Source organism: Theropithecus gelada, chromosome 4 (genome assembly GCF_003255815.1).
Source record: "Theropithecus gelada isolate Dixy chromosome 4, Tgel_1.0, whole genome shotgun sequence".
Classification (NCBI taxonomy): domain Eukaryota; kingdom Metazoa; phylum Chordata; class Mammalia; order Primates; family Cercopithecidae; genus Theropithecus; species Theropithecus gelada.
In genome coordinates this window covers 167,954,356-167,971,770 of record NC_037671.1, presented here as the reverse complement: position 1 = coordinate 167,971,770, position 17,415 = coordinate 167,954,356, and the positions used below count along the sequence as shown (strand labels likewise).

Below are 17,415 nucleotides of genomic sequence, written 5' to 3'. Positions count from 1 at the left end.
GTGCAGATAATGGAAAATTAACAGACTTGTGAAGGAAGTTGAGTTATGGAGAGAATCTAACTGAAAACAATGAAAATCAATGAAGTCAAAACAGACCCAAACATTAAGAGGCATTTACTTCAGTGATAGTAGCTAATGGCACAGTTGGGTAACTGAAGAAGTATGAGCTAATACTGATTTCCTCTCCCAAGTTCAAAAAATACTAGCCTGGTTGACCCAAGAACCCTACCTTTCAAGTTTGGGCTGCTTAAGAAACTGTTATAGACTGAATTGTGTCCTCTGCAAAATTCATATGTGGAAGTCTTAACCCCCAGAATCTCACAATGTGACTGTATTTGGAGACTGGGTTTTTAAAGAGGTGATTATATATGGTTAAATGAGGTCATTAGGGGGCCCTAAAATAAATCTAATATGACTGCTATGCCTTATAAAAATAGGAAGTTTAGGCAAAGACAGGCACAGAGGGACAAGCATGTGAAGACACAGTCAGAAGGTGCCATCTGCAAGCCAAGGGGAGAGAGGCCTCAGAACACACGAACCGTGTGGACACCTGCATCTCAGACTTCAGCCTCCAGAACTATGAGAAAATAAATGTCTGTTGTTTAAGTCACCACGTCTGTGATACTGACAGCTCTAGGAAACTAATAATACAGAAACCTTTTATAATGAGCTCTTTTTTTTTTCTCTTAGAAGTCTGAAATAAGAGCCAAGTTTCTTTTGTGGCGAAATGCATCCTCCATCATACTCACAACCCCAACAGGAAAGGCCAACACAGCTAACATCCAGTCCCGGAGAGAGATGAGCTTCCTGAGCTGCCTCTCTTGCTCCTGGTTCCCACTTCCTCGAGTCAGAAGACTGGAAAGATCAGTCAGCACACAGATGCCAAAAAAGACAGCCTGGATAACCTGTAGGGGGACAACAATCAGTATGAGTCATTAAGATCTAGAGACCCAAGCTGTGGAACAGCAAATGAGCTGCTGGTGTACAACATGACATCTGATAAGAAAGGATCAGAAGCATATTTTAAAGAGCTGCCCCTAGAAATAGAGAACAGACATTTACAACTTGCTAGTATAGAGAAAGTTCATCTTTAAAACACCACTTCCATTTTCACTCACCTCGGGACAAGTGCAAAACATGTGTGGACACACACATCTAAATAGAGCCCGACAGAAAGCAATATCAACGATCAAACTGGCAGGACCGTTATTTTAAAGCATCACGTCTATGGTTTGTAATGGTTTCTACTATGTCAAGTCTAAGTCAGGTCTATGGCTTCTACTAGTCAATATAACTAGTGAGTTTTAACAAACATCTAAGAAGTGAAAACAAAAGGGTGAGGATGGTCTGAATAATAGGACAATTCAGTCTAAATGTAAAAAAACTTTCCTATGCTTTCATCTCTTACATTTAGATAGTTCTTCTACCAAAGGAAGTGGTAGGAAGTGGGTCCTTGAGTCATAAAAAAAATAGACTGCATGTAATAATTAAGGCTGATATGAAACAAGTTTTTGTTGTCAAACTTGAACCAAATGACCTCCTACTCAGGTTTTTAGTATTTATCGAAATAAAATATTTCCAAAGTAATATAAACAGAGATGTCCATACCATTTCTCCAATCCCCCCCCCCCACAAAAAAACTACAGGTTGTACATTCCCCAAATCAATTACAAACGGAAGCATTTAGATCAGCTATGTTTCATTTACTTGGACTATGGCAGAGGGAGAACACTGCAGGCACCATACTGTAATGCAGCTAGGCAGATGATCATTCAAATTATGGAAAGGGCAGAAAATGTATCTCCTGTGCACAAAGTCATACCAAATTAGCACCAAGGATACATTTAGGAAAATTTTTCTGGCTGTTTTCCTACTGAAAATAGTTTACAGATTATATCTTTGTAAAAGACACAATTTTACTCATTGGCTCTTTAGAAAAGATAGCAAGTACCTTTTTTGGTAAATTTCCTCATTGGCAGTAGAAAAAGTCTGTGAACTCTCTGTGGATAGGGTCCTCACAAGGGAAGAAGGATCCTAAAAAGTATTTGGTTCCATTACTTAGCACAGCACTAGAACACTGAAATTGTTAACCTAGGCTTTCTGGAGTTCACCAAATTTTACTATTATTAGTCAGGCTTAGCCAGAGTAATGTTCTATGTTTCCTCATAACATAGCCTTTCTTTAGCTTCAGTGACTTAAGGTTTATTGTCATTCTTTCTACAGCCAGAAAAACCAGAGTAAGAAAAGCTAAGACTGCCACAATTGAGAACGACACAATAGAGGTGTTGGCAAGAGTCATGTTTTGATAGCTAGAAATAACTTAAATGACTCAGGGAATAATTTCATACTTAGAAAAAATTTCTATTTTCTATTTTTTATATACTTCTATTCATATATTTCTATTTTTCATATCTTAGGACTTTAGATATTTGAATCTCTATGTTGGCCCTAATAGAGTTTGATTAAACTGGAGTGACCCTACCAGGGCATAATAATCTTCATGCTAATCTAGCTAGTAAACATAAAAAGGTGACTACTAACCAGGGAAATGCAAACTAAGACCACAATAAGATAGCATTTCTCACCAGTGTAATTATTTACAATTTAATTCTGACAATACCAAGTGTTACAAAGATGTAGAACAACCAGAAAGCTTATGGTAGGAATGTAAATCTGGACAACCAGTTTGAAAAACAACTGACAATATCTACAGATGCTCTTCAACTTATGATGCAGCTATGTCCCTATAAACTCATAGCAAACTGAAAATATCTTAAGTTGGAAATGCATTTAATACAACCGACCTATGGAATAGCATAGCTTAGCTTAGCCTATGTAAAATGTGCTCAGAACACACACATTAGCCTGCAGTTGGGCGAAGTCATCTAACACAAGCCTATTTTATGATAAAATGTTGAAAATCTCATGTAACTTATTAAATATTGTACTGAACATGAAAAACAGAATGGTTTCATGAGTACTCAAAGTATGGTTTCTATTGAATGTGATCATTTTCACACTAGCATAAAGTTGAAATATAATAAGTCAAAAATTCTGAGTTGTGGATCATCTATAGTAATTTAAAGGTTTGCCTTCATACCAAAAACAACTAGACATACTCTATTTATTTATTGATATAATTATAAAGGGCATTCCCTACAGAAACTCTCATACATGTGTACTAATCATATCTACCAAAGGATAATTTGAGTGTTCATTGACTCAAAAAAGTTGAAATAACTATATATTTCTTTTTTTTTTTAATTATACTTTAAGTTCTAGGGTACATGTGCATAACGTGCAGGTTTGTTACATATGTATACTTGTGCCATGTTGCTGTGCTGCACCCATCAACTCGTCAGCACCCATCAACTCGTCATTTACATCAGGTATAACTACCAATGCAATCCCTCCCCCTACCCCCTCCCCATGATAGGCCCCGGTGTGTGATGTCCCCCTTCCCGAGTCCAAGTGATCTCATTGTTCAGTTCCCACCTATAAGTGAGAACATGCGGTGTTTGGTTTTCTGTTCTTGTGATAGTTTGCTAAGAATGATGGTTTCAGGCTGCATCCATGTCCCTACAAAGGACACAAAATCATCCTTTTTTATGGCTGCATAGTATTCCATGGTGTATATGTGCCACATTTTCTTAATCCAGTCTGTCACTGATGGACATTTGGGTTGATTCCAAGTCTTTGCTATTGTGAATGGTGCCGCAATAAACATACGTGCGCATGTGTCTTTATAGCAGCATGATTTATAATCCTTTGGGTATATACCCAGTCATGGGATGGCTGGGTCATATGGTACATCTAGTTCTAGATCCTTGAGGAATCGCCATACTGTTTTCCATAATGGTTGAACTAGTTTACAATCCCACCAACGGTGTAAAAGTGTTCCTATTTCTCCACATCCTCTCCAGCACCTGTTGTTTCCTGACTTTTTAATGATTGCCATTCTAACTGGTGTGAGATGGTATCTCATTGTGGTTTTGATTTGCATTTCTCTGATGGCCAGTGATGATGAGCATTTTTTCATGTGTCTGTTGGCTGTATGAATGTCTTCTTTTGAGAAATGTCTGTTCATATCCTTTGTCCACTTTTTGATGGGGTTGTTTGTTTTTTTTCTTGTAAATTTGTTTGAGTTCTTTGTAGGTTCTGGATATTAGCCCTTTGTCGGATGAGTAGATTGCAAAAATTTTCTCCCATTCTGTAGGTTGCCTGTTCACTCTGATGGTAGTTTCTTTTGCTGTGCAGAAGCTCTTTAGTTTAATGAGATCTCATTTGTCAATTTTGGCTTTTGCTGCCGTTGCTTTTGGTGTTTTAGACATGAAGTCTTTGCCCATGCCTATGTCCTGAATGGTACTACCTAGGTTTTCCTCTAGGGTTTTTATGGTATTAGGTCTAACATTTAAGTCTCTAATCCATCTTGAATTAATTTTCATATAAGGAGTAAAGAAAGGATCCAGTTTCAGCTTTCTACTTATGGCTAGCCAATTTCCCCAGCACCATTTATTAAATAGGGAATCCTTTCCCAATTTCTTGTTTCTCTCAGGTTTGTCAAAGATCAGATGGCTGTAGATGTGTGGTATTATTTCTGAGGACTCTGTTCTGTTCCATTGGTCTATATCTCTGTTTTGGTACCAGTACCATGCTGTTTTGGTTACTGTAGCCTTGTAGTATAGTTTGAAGTCAGGTAGCGTGATGCCTCCAGCTTTGTTCTTTTGACTTAGGATTGTCTTGGAGATGCGGGCTCTTTTTCGGTTCCATATGAACTTTAAAGCAGTTTTTTCCAATTCTGTGAAGAAAGTCATTGGTAGCTTGATGGGGATGGCATTGAATCTATAAATTACCTTGGGCAGTATGGCCATTTTCACGATATTGATTCTTCCTATCCATGAGCATGGTATGTTCTTCCATTTGTTTGTGTCCTCTTTGATTTCACTGAGCAGTGGTTTGTAGTTCTCCTTGAAGAGGTCCTTTACATCCCTTGTAAGTTTGATTCCTAGGTATTTTATTCTCTTTGAAGCAATTGTGAATGGAAGTTCATTCATGATTTGGCTCTCTGTTTGTCTGTTACTGGTGTATAAGAATGCTTGTGATTTTTACACATTAATTTTGTATCCTGAGACTTTGCTGAAGTTTCTTATCAGCTTAAGGAGATTTTGGGCTGAGACAAAGGGGTTTTCTAAATATACAATCATGTCATCTGCAAAGAGGGACAATTTGACTTCTTCTTTTCCTAACTGAATACCCTTGACTTCTTTCTCTTGCCTGATTGCCCTAGCCAGAACTTCCAACACTATGTTGAATAGGAGTGGTGAGAGAGGGCATCCCTGTCTTGTGCCAGTTTTCAAAGGGAATTTTTCCAGTTTTTGCCCATTCAGTATGATATTGGCTGTGGGTTTGTCATAAATAGCTCTTATTATCTTGAGGTACGTTCCATCAATACCAAATTTATTGAGCGTTTTTAGCATGAAGGGCTGTTGAATTTTGTCAAAGGCCTTTTCTGCATCTATTGAGATAATCATGTGGTTCTTGTCTTTGGTTCTGTTTATATGCTGGATTATGTTTATTGATTTGTGAATGTTGAACCAGCCTTGCATCCCAGGGATGAAGCCCACTTGATCATGGTGGATAAGCTTTTTGATGTGCTGCTGAATCCGGTTTGCCAGTATTTTATTGAGGATTTTTGCATCGATGTTCATCAGGGATATTGGTCTAAAATTCTCTTTTTTTGTTGTGTCTCTGCCAGGCTTTGGTATCAGGATGATGTTGGCCTCATAAAATGAGTTAGGGAGGATTCCCTCTTTTTCTATTGATTGGAATAGTTTCAGAAGGAATGGTACCAGCTCCTCCTTGTACCTCTGGTAGAATTCAGCTGTGAATCCATCTGGTTCTGGACTTTTTTTCATTGGTAGGCTATTAATTATTGCCTCAATTTCAGAACCTGCTATTGGTCTATTCAGGGATTCAACTTCTTCCTGGTTTAGTCTTGGAAGAGTGTAAGTGTCCAGGAAATTATCCATTTCTTCTAGATTTTCTAGTTTATTTGCGTAGAGGTGTTTATAGCATTCTCTGATGGTAGTTTGTATTTCTGTGGGGTCGGTGGTGATATCCCCTTTATCATTTTTTATTGCGTCTATTTGATTCTTCTCTCTTTTCTTCTTTATTAGTCTTGCTAGCGGTCTGTCAATTTTGTTGATCTTTTCAAAAAACCAACTCCTGGATTCATTGATTTTTTGGAGGGTTTTTTGTGTCTCTATCTCCTTCAGTTCTGCTCTGATCTTAGTTATTTCTTGCCTTCTGCTAGCTTTTGAATGTGTTTGCTCTTGCTTCTCTAGTTCTTTTAATTGTGATGTTAGAGTGTCAATTTTAGATCTTTCCTGCTTTCCCTTGTGGGCATTTAGTGCTATAAATTTCCCTCTACACACTGCTTTAAATGTGTCCCAGAGATTCTGGTATGTTGTATCTTTGTTCTCATTGGTTTCAAAGAGCATCTTTATTTCTGCCTTCATTTCGTTATGTTCCCAGTAGTCATTCAGGAGCAGGTTGTTCAGTTTCCATGTAGTTGAGCGGTTTTGATTGAGTTTCTTAGTCCTGAGTTCTAGTTTGATTGCACTGTGGTCTGGGAGACAGTTTGTTATAATTTCTGTTCTTGTACATTTGCTGAGGAGTGCTTTACTTCCAATTATGTGGTCAATTTTGGAATAAGTGCGATGTGGTGCTGAGAAGAATGTATATTCTGTTGATTTGGGGTGGAGAGTTCTATAGATGTCGATTAGGTCTGCTTGCTGCCGAGATGAGTTCAATTCCTGGATATCCTTGTTAACTTTCTGTCTCGTTGATCTATCTAATGTTGACAGTGCAGTGTTGAAGTCTCCCATTATTATTGTATGGGAGTCTAAGTCTCTTTATAAGTCTCTAAGGACTTGCTTTATGAATCTGGGTGCTCCTGTATTGGGTGCATATATATTTAGGATAGTTAGCTCTTCCTGTTGAATTGATCCTTTTATCATTATGTAATGGCCTCTTTGTCTCTTTTGATCTTTGATGGTTTAAAGTCTGTTTTATCAGAGACTAGGATTGCAACCCCTGCTTTTTTTTTGTTCTCCATTTGCTTGGTAGATCTTCCTCCATCCCTTTATTTTGAGCCTATGTATGTCTCTGCGTGTGAGATGGGTCTCCTGAATACAGCAGACTGATGGGTCTTGACTTTTTATCCAGTTTGCCAGTCTGTGTCTTTTAATTGGAGCATTTAGTCCATTTACATTTAACTATATATTTCTTAATAGTTGACTGGATAAGTAATTGTATTATATTCATACAATGGAAATCTAAACAAATATAAACATTTTATTTTCACAGCAAAATGTTAAACCAAAAAAAAAAAAAAGGAAACCAGGAAATAATAGTATGTTCCAACACAATTAAAATCAATTTCAAAAAAACGAAAAGATAAATTTAAGGATGCAGGGATATGAAGTAATATATGAAGAAATGCATGGGAATTAATAACATTTCATTAAGGTACCTCTAGAGAGAGAAGGATAAGATTGGAGGAAATATTATCCATACAGGGCCTCAACTGTACAAATAATATTTTATTTCTTAAGTTGGTTATTTGGCACACTGAAATTGATTGTATTATTCTCTCTCTATTTCATTGGTGCAAAATATTTCCAAATAAAAGTTTAAAGAGAGTGGTTTTTATTCTTTTGAAATATAGCTGGTTAGCTTCTTTCAAATCCTTCCCTTCTAAGTCAATATCCCTTAGTTTTAAAGATTGACAAAAAATAGGATTTGGGAAGCTCAAGAAGCCTAGTTTCTGAATTACATGTAAAATTTCTGTGGGATTTTGGTTTACAGGCAAAGGAAATAGAATATTGCCTTGGTACTGATAAAGCATAAATACCTGGAGACCACTGAATTGTTTTATGCAGCCTGGAAAGCAAGGAAACATGATGGAGGATAAGTCCAAGAAGGAAAGTTCTGGTTAAAGCTATTGCAATGCCTTCCAAAGACAAGTGAATTCACTACTACTGTTCACCTAAAAACTCCATGATACAGTAACTGGACCAGGTTTGCCTTCATACCATAAACAACTAGACATTTGAACTAAATATATGAACCAGCCTTTTCAGATATTGGACTTTTTACTCAGCAGGCAGTCAGATAAATCTCTTTTTAAAGGGTTTACCAGATGAAATCAAGCCCATCTTAGATGATTTTCCTTTTTCCATATGAAGTAATGTTGTTACAAGAATAATCATATTCACATTCTTCCCAAACTCTACTGGAGGGGAATACACAAAGGTTAATGTCTTTGGGGGTCATTTCAGAAGTCTACCTACTACAAGCAATCGGCTAAACAATTCTCAAAGCTCATTCAAGATACAGATGTATTCCAGTTCTGACTAATCACATAGGAGAGGGCTTATTGGCTACAACAGGCATTCAGTAGAGACCCAAGAAATCTCATGCCTACATAGCGGTACTAACATAGCCCTGGAATAAGGCTAACATAGATCCACCCCAACAATACTTAAAAATAGCCTTCAAACAAACAGAAAAAAACTGTTCTACAAGTAGTTTAAATGCCTATTAAAAACAAAATTCTACATTCTTTAAAGGAAGATAACAAATTACAGACATTCAATAACATAGCTCACAATGGTCATCATCCAATAAAAATTACTGAACATGTCAAGCAGTAGAAAAATATCCTTAACCATAAGAAAAGCCATTCAATAAAAACAGATGTAGAAATAACAGAAATATTAGAATTGGTAGACAAGGGCATTAAACAACTAAATTAAATCAGTTCAAAAAGTTAAAGGAAGACATAAAAATAGTGAGAGAAATAAGATATTAAAAAGAATCAAAGTTAATATTCAGAAGTTAAAAAAATCTGAAATCAAAAAGTCACTGTATGGAAATAATAGCAGATGAGACACTGAAAAAGAAAAGATTAAAAACTGAATACATAGAAAACATGAAACTGTCCAAAATTAATCACTGAAAGAAGAAAGACTTTAAATATTAACAATCTAAGTGAACTGTGAGAAAATATCAAGCAGTCTAACATATGTGTATTGGAGACACAAAGGAGAAAAGGGTGGTCAGATAGAAAAAAAAAAAAAAAACTGAAGAAATAATGGCTGAAGTTTTTCCAACTTTTCTGAAAACTATAAACCCACAGATCCAAGAAGCTCAACAGTGGAGTATACACAAAGAAAACCACATCAATGACCAGTGTAATCAAATTTCATAAAATTTTGATAAAGATGGACATTTTAAAGCCACTGGAGGGAAAAAAAATATCACCATACAGAACAAAAAGAATTAACACATATTTCTTGTGTAAAATGATCCAAGCCAAGAAACAATGAAACAATATCTTTTAAGTTTTATAAGGGAGAAAACACTGTCAAAGGTGAAAGACTTTTTCAGATAAACAGAAACGGAGAGAATTAATTATGATTAGACTTTCACTAAACGATATATGAGAGGAATGAAGAAATGATATCACATATGGAAATCTATACAGATCAATGACAATTGTTGAAAAATAGATGTGGATAATATACACATGAAAATAAATATAAAAAATTTTTACTTTTCTAATTTCTACATTTATTAATGATAATTAACTAAAGCAAAAATATAACTATTTTATGAGGTTTTAACAATATTTAGAAGTAAAATTTATAATAACAACAGCACCAAGGACAAGAAGAAAGAATGGACAGTATACAGTTGTTAAGGTTCTTACATTACATATAAAGTTGTATAATATCAGTTGGCAGCAGACTGTGATAAGTTAAATATGCATATTGTAAACCACAGAGAAACCATTAAAAGAATAGAGGGGATTAGCCAATGTATTAGTTGTCCACTGCTGCATAACAAATTACCACAAACTTAGCAGCTAAAACACCAACAATATATTACTTCTCAGTTTGTAGTTCAGGTGCCCAGTAAGGTTACTCTAGGTTTTATGGTTAGGGTACCACAACACCAAAATTAATGTGTTGGCCAAGCTAGGCCCTTATGTGGCTGAAAGAAAAGATCTACACTCAAGCTCATTCAGGTTGGTAGAATCCAATCCCTTGACATTGTGAGACTAAGATTCGTGTTTCTTTATTGGCTGTTGGCTAGGGTCACTCTCAGTTCCTCGTGTCTGTTCTCCAGTCCTTGTACATGGTCCCTTGCATCTTCAAAGTCAGCAAGAGAATGTTGAATCCTTCTTATGCTTCAGATCTCTGACTTTCCTTTCTGCTTTCCTCATCTCTCATTGGCTTGAAAAAGTTCTCTGTCTTTAAGACTTGTGTGATATAATCAAGCCCACCTGGACAGTGTTCATTTCTTAAGGCTATATATCATAACACAATGAAAGGAATTATATCTCATCATATTCACAGGTTCCTGACATTAGTGTGAAACATCTTTGGGGGCCATTTTAAAAATTTGGTCTCCCACAGCTAATAAGCCAATAGTGGAAACAAAATGAAATACTAGCAATATTAAATTAATTCAGGAAAAAGTCAAAAATTGGGAAAAAGGAAGAAAGAATAAATGGAACAAAAAGGAAACACTAAGATATCAGACTTAACCCAACAATGTCTGTAATTATACTACATATAAATGGTTTAAGCTCTCCAATGCAAAGGCAGGGATTATCAGATTGGATTTTAAAAACCAAACCAAAACAAAAAAGCATGTAAGTATAAATGTTAAGTTGGTTAAAAGTAAATGAATGCAAACACTAACCATCAGAAAGCTGAAGTAACTACACTAATATTAAAGTAGGTTTCCAGCATGTTCTCACTTATAACTGACAGCTAAATGATGAGAACACACGGACACAGACAGGGGAACAACACACAGTGGTGTCTATTGAGGGGTGGAGGTGGGAAGAGGGAGAGGGTCAGGAATAATAACTAACGGTACCAGGCTAATACCTGGGTGATGAAATAATCTGTACAACAATCCCCAGTGACGCACATTTACCTAAGTAACAATTTGCACATGTACCCCTGAATTTAAAAATTCTTTTTTTTTTTTTCTTGAGACAGAGTCTCACTCTGTCACTCAAGCTAGAGTGCAGTTGCAAGATCTCAGCTCACTGCAACTTCTGCCTCCTGGGTTAAAGTGATTCTCCTGCCTCAGCCTCCCCAGTAGCTAGGATTACAGGGATGTGCCACCACACCCAGCTAATTTTTGTATTTTTCATAGAGATGCGGTTTTACCATGTTGACCAGACTGGCAGGTTTCGAACTCCTGACCTCATGATCTGCCCACCTCAGCTTCCCAAAGTGCTGGGATTACAGGTGTGAGCCACCATGCCCAGCCTCAAAAGTTCTTTTTATTAAGTAGGTTTCCAGAGCAAGCTAAGCATACAGTAGGGAACACTTTTTTCTCTTTCGAGCCTTCATAGTCAGCTACACTGTAGAGATAAATTTTTCTTTGTGAGACCTTAGATTTTTCTACTTCACAAACCTCAGGATAGCCAGGGACTCAATAAAAAGATCACTTTAAATTGTTTTAAAGTATACATCAGCCAGGCGTGGTGGCTTACGCCTGTAATCCCAGCACTTTGGTAGGCTGAGACAGGTGGATCACAAGGTCAAGAGATCAAGACGATCCTGGCCAACATGGTGAAACCTCATCTCTATTAAAAGTGCAAAAATTAGCTGGGCATGGTGGCGCGCACTTGTGATCCCAGCTACTCGGAAGGCTGAGGCAGGAGAATCACTTGAATCCAGGAGGCGGAGGTTGCAGTGAGCCGGGATCATGCCACTGCATTCTAGCCTGGTGACCAAGGGAGACACCGTCAAAAAAAAAAAAAAAAAAGTATTTATCTACACAAGGAATATTACCAAAAATAATGAGGAACATTTCATAATGATAAAAAAAATCAATTAATCAAGAAGACATAATGATCTTAAATATAGATGGACCTAATATCAGACCTCCAAAATAGAGGAAGAAGAATCCAATTTAACCAAATTACTCAATAATTTTTTATATAAATAAGTAATTTACTAATTCTTGGGAAATAGTTGCTTTTATAAAGATTTAAAAGAAAAGGAATAGGAATAGGAAGGAACTTTAACATGAAAAAAAAGGAAAAAACAGAATCTCGAATTCTAGGAGAGGGATAAAACAAGATAATTTCTGCAAATCTAAATGTAATAGTCTAAGCAACACTTTCTCAGATTTATATAATTAAGAGTATGTACAAATGAAGTCTTAACACTTTTCTACAGTTGATTCATCTTCTTACCCAATGGTGTCATCTAACACAGCAGTTCCCTCACTCTCTGTAGACCTCTCTGCTTGTTCTCCCCTACTTGGGACTATAGTACAGCCCCCACCTCACCTGAACTGCTAAGAAGACTTCCCCAAAGAGTGTACATGGAGGTCAGGGGAAGGAGGTACTACAAAATAATTTTTTCCTATTTTCTTTTTTTTCAGATGGAGTCTTGCTCTGTTGCCCAGGCTCAGGGCAGTGGCATGATCTCGGCTCACTGCAAGCTCTGCCTCCCGGGTTCATGCCATTCTCCTGTAGCTGGGACTACAGGTGCCCACCACCACATCCAGCTAATTTTTTGAATTTTTGTTAGAGATGGGGTTTCACCATGTTAGCCAGGATGGTCTCAATCTGACCTCGTGATCCACCTGCCTCGGCCTCCCAAAGTGCTGGGATTACAGGTGTGAGCCACCACGCCCAGCCATTTTTTCTTATTTTCTAAACACAAGGAGACAAAGAGGAAATGTTTGGGTTTTGTTACTGTTTCTTTAATTCACATTGGTTAGTCCTCAAAAGATAATGTCTAAAAATTATGAAACAGTCTATCCTTCTCAGGAAAGAAGCATAAACTTACTTTTGATTATTTGCTTATTTAAGAAGCAGTTTGCCAATACCATTAAAACACTTGAGATTTCTGTCACTTTATAAGAGTTTGATTTGAACTGACAGTTTACAAATCCCATTACAGACATTTTATGTGTGTTCTTCTGTTGCCTACACGAATCCTGCTGACCACTGCAACTTAAAATTCATTAAATTAACTGTTAAAAATGTAAAAGTTATATGGAGATGCACAAGTGGATCTTAAGCAGGATTACCTTGAAGTATTATTCAATTCCAGCCATTCTGCAGAGCTGGCACTTCCAAACCATCAACTCAGCATGACACACATATACACCATCTGGCTTTGGGTTCTTAGCAGGCTAGTTGCTCTTATTATTTTACATTGCATGTAGAAATGAAGTGGTCAAATATATCATGTCTCTCCAAGAAATATAAATAGGAATAGATCAGAACAACAACAACAAAAATCCCAGGATTACTTTGGACTCACTCAGTATTCATTTCTCTAAAATCTTCTCTACTGTTTAATTCCTTCTCCATCTTTTTTCTACACCTCCTCAACTCTCCGTGTCAGGAAATCATAGCTGCCTTACTGAGTCATTTTAGATTTTAAATTCATTTTCGTAAGTATGGAAGTGTACTCAAATTCCATTCATGTCTTTATCTTTTTTGAAATGCACAATTGGTTTTGATTAAATTAAACTAATATTCTATTCTTTTCCTTCTCTGGAATGCACTAAACTATTACAATCCTGTTTGTACTATACGACAAATTCATTAGACTTCTACCATTTATTCCTAAAATTTATCCAGAATTACTTTTATTTCATCCCATTACATCATCTTCAATATCCTCAACTAAATTTAATTTTGGCTGGACGCGGTGGCTCACACCTGTAATCCCAGCACTTTGGGAGGCCAAGGCAAATGGATCACTTGAGGTCAGGAGTTCCAGACTAGCCTGGCCAACATGGTGAAATCCCATCTCTACTAAAAATACAAAAATCAGCTGGGCATGGTGGTGGTGGTGCGTGCCTGTAATCCCAGCTACTTGGGAGGCTGAGGCATGAGAATCGCTTCAACATGGGAGGTGAGGGCTGTAGTGAGCCAAGATTATACCACTGCACTCCAGCCTTGACGACAGAGCAAGACTCTGTCTCAAAAAACAAAACAAAACAAAAACAATAACAACAAAATAAAACAAGAAAGGTCAGCACCAAAAAAAAAAAAAAATCAAGCTATGTCCTTAATTAGTCGCTAATTTGTACATTTCTACCTAATTGACTAAACTCAGGCAAAACACAAGAATGCATCAAAATAAGAAAAGCAGCACTTTAAGTAAGAAATGGAATCATTATTTGTGTGAATTGTAAAAGGCCAGGGTATATTTGTCTTGACCTTTGGCCATAAGCTCCCCAGTGACTGGTAGCCAACGTATTCCACATTTTGATTACGTTGTACTTTTATAAAATTAATGTAAAGAACACCATAGATTTGTCTTGAAGATGGTTCATGTTTTCAAGTTCATTTTAGGCACAGCAGACAGAAGAAACAAGAAGATGGAATGCTGAGAAGGGCAGCAATGGAAAATGGAGTGACATGGATCATGGAATGAAGGAAAACTGTGGAGAGAACAGATGGGAAAGAGGCAGTGAGATTTATTGGTGTCATAAAGAAAGGCCTGGAAGAGTCCCCATATGAGGATAAAACCATCAATTAAAGGGGAAATGATAAGGAAGAAATATCTACCTGGTCTCTTTTCTAACTAGAGAACATAAAGTATTATGTGACATTTAATAAATTTATATGTAATCCAGAGAGGAATAGTCTATCTACATATAAAATCTCTCTATAAAAGTCACATATGTCTAGATAGATAGATATCACTTGTAGACCTCCCTACTTGTGCTCCCCTACTCAGGACTATAGTATCTATATAGTTCCAAATATAGTACCAAATATATATGTACTATTGTCTGAGTAGGGGAGCACAAGTAGGGACTATATATATCTAGATATATATATATATATGTACATATATAACATACATAGTTATATACGTGTGAAAGAGAGAGACAGAGAGAGTAGTTTGTCATATGCAGAAATGTAAGTAGCACATTTGGAGAAATGGTGTGAGCTTGAGACCTCCCTGTATTTCTGCTACAGTCACATATCATGTGGTACGTTAGAGCAGAAAAAGTTACTTTGTTTTCAGTTCATAAAACTTTCAATGCAGTTCTTGCTGGAAAGCAACCTAGGCAGTATCTATGTTCAGCAAAGACTAAAATAAGTTAACTAATGCATGGAAAGGATATAAAAGCCATAAAATAGCAGTTCTATAAAACACTATCTTCAAGGGATCCCCCTTTCCACAGCTATCTTTCTTTTTAATAGTGCATAATTCTTTCTCCCTGTTATCAAGATCAAGAGTGAACTCCAAAGGTACTTCATCCCCGTGAGACAGTGACTCAGTATGAAACCAGAGGAGTGAATCCCACGAGGATTTCCTTTGCCTTTGTTTTCACTGCTTTCTTTGCCTGAGACATCTGAACATCCGGTAGCAATTCTACAACCAGGGGAGTCCATCATCACTTACCTGGAGTCCATGATCAGTTACATATTTGACTGCTACTCCGTAGAAAAATCAATGCATTTAAAAGAACCACAGGCTCTCTCTCTCTCCCTCATCTACTCAGATGATGCCCATTAGATGCACTGCCTGGTGAATTATCCTCTCCTACCCTTGGAGTGGGTTAGCCTGACTGAGCCAAAGTGGACTTCTCACTCTAATGACCGAAATTCTTTCTAAATCTGTCATCTAAGTGACATGCTTTAAGCCCAAGCTTTTTCAAGGAAACTTCACCACAAACATTTTTGAGGAGATGGGCTAACTGCACCATCAAATGTGTGGTTTGCAGAATGTGATTTAGAGTTCCTCCTTTTGTGCATAGATATTTACCTCATACTGCTCCATCTCATTACTGAAAATCAATGAAACAGGCCATAAGTCACCACTGCAAGCAATTCATTCAGACGGGCAGGAAAAAAAATAAGTTTTCCAGTCAGAAATAATGTACATAGATAAGCAGCTTTGGGAATGAAAGCTTGTCAACATAATTCATTACAATATCACATAGTTGCTTTTAATATAGAAGTAGCAAGAAGAACAACCGTCTAAAGAAGGCATTTGGATATTCTTCACAAAGTAATGGGTACAATCACGCCATGTTCCCTCAACTGCTGGATAAATACACAGCAGGGACCTTCCCAGAGACTCCATTCTAATCTGCAAACAATGATAGAAAATTCTCCCCCAGGGTGTTCTGACCGTGCTTCCTCAGTTACCCGGGTGGAGCAGACGCTGACACTATGAGCTACTCAAAAATTTTACAGGCTTAAAGATTTTTACACTATTAATATTAGCATGAACTTTTGAACACTGAATTAAATATACCATTGATTTTTTTTAACAAATAATTATTGATTGCTATGTACAAAGCACTTAGTAAACTACTAATGCAGAAAGGCACACTATGAAACCAGTGTGCACTCTGCTACAAAGGTGAATATGTTTTACAGTGCCTAACCTCTAACTTAGCAGTATCTCCTTTTGCTAAGTATATGACATTTAGATTTAAGCACAATAATAGTGATAAGCAAATATTGGGGCGGAAAAAGATGTTGCATCTTTGATAATGTTCTGAAGTGCATTAAATTTTCTAACTTTGTAAATTATTTTGTCCCACTAAATTTTTATTCATGTTGGCAATTTTCTTCAACAGAAGATAATTAATTTAACTGCTAAAAATATCATTAAAGAGCTAGATCTCTCTGAAACCTAAATAAAATGTAAAGAAAACTATAAAAGGTACCCTGGACGTCAGGAAGAGCACCCCAAAAAAACAAAACTTGGAAAAGGACCTCCTCCCTAAGGATGGGCTTCAGACCTGATATGGTTTGGCTGTGTCCCCACCCAAAATCTCACCTTGAATTGTAATCCCCATAATCCCCATATGTCAAGGGCAGCACCAGGAGGAGGTAATTGGATCATGGAAGTGGTTTCCCACATGCTTTCTCGTGATAGTGAGTCTCACAAGATCCGATGGTTTTATAAGCATCTGGCATTCCCCCACTTGCACTCACTCTGTCCTGCCACCCTGTAAATAAAGTGCCTGCTTCACCATGATTGTAAGTTTCCTGAGACCTCCCCAGCAACATGGAACTGTGAGTCAATTAAACCTCTTTCCTTTGTAAATTACCCTCGGGTATTTCTTCATAGCGACTGTGAGAACAGACCAATACAAGACCTCACTGGAAAAGGTGTTTGCAGCCTGCTGGAAGAGCCAAAGCTGCTGGGCAAGCAGGAAGCAGCCTTCCCAGGGGCAAGTGAGCCACCACTGATAAGCAGGTGCACAGAAGGAGTTCAGGGTCCACCATGGGCAGGAGACCTGGAGCATGTAGTGTCCTTGTTGGGAGGGCTTCAGGAAAGTGGTCACCGGAACAGGCTGGGGCTGTGAAGTCACTAAGGGACTGCA

The 17,415-nt window shown here is 37.3% G+C and overlaps 1 protein-coding gene across 7 annotated transcripts in view; it reads right to left on the bottom strand.

Moving 5' to 3' along the window:
• AIG1 (androgen induced 1) overlaps positions 1-17,415 on the bottom strand; it is a 277,790-nt gene that overhangs the window by 200,328 nt on the left and 60,047 nt on the right. For all 7 annotated transcript variants that reach the window (XM_025383421.1, XM_025383419.1, XM_025383425.1 and 4 more), the window contains exon 2: positions 750-905. In XM_025383421.1, the coding sequence (XP_025239206.1) occupies positions 750-905 (156 nt within the window). The remainder of the gene's footprint in view (positions 1-749; positions 906-17,415) is intronic.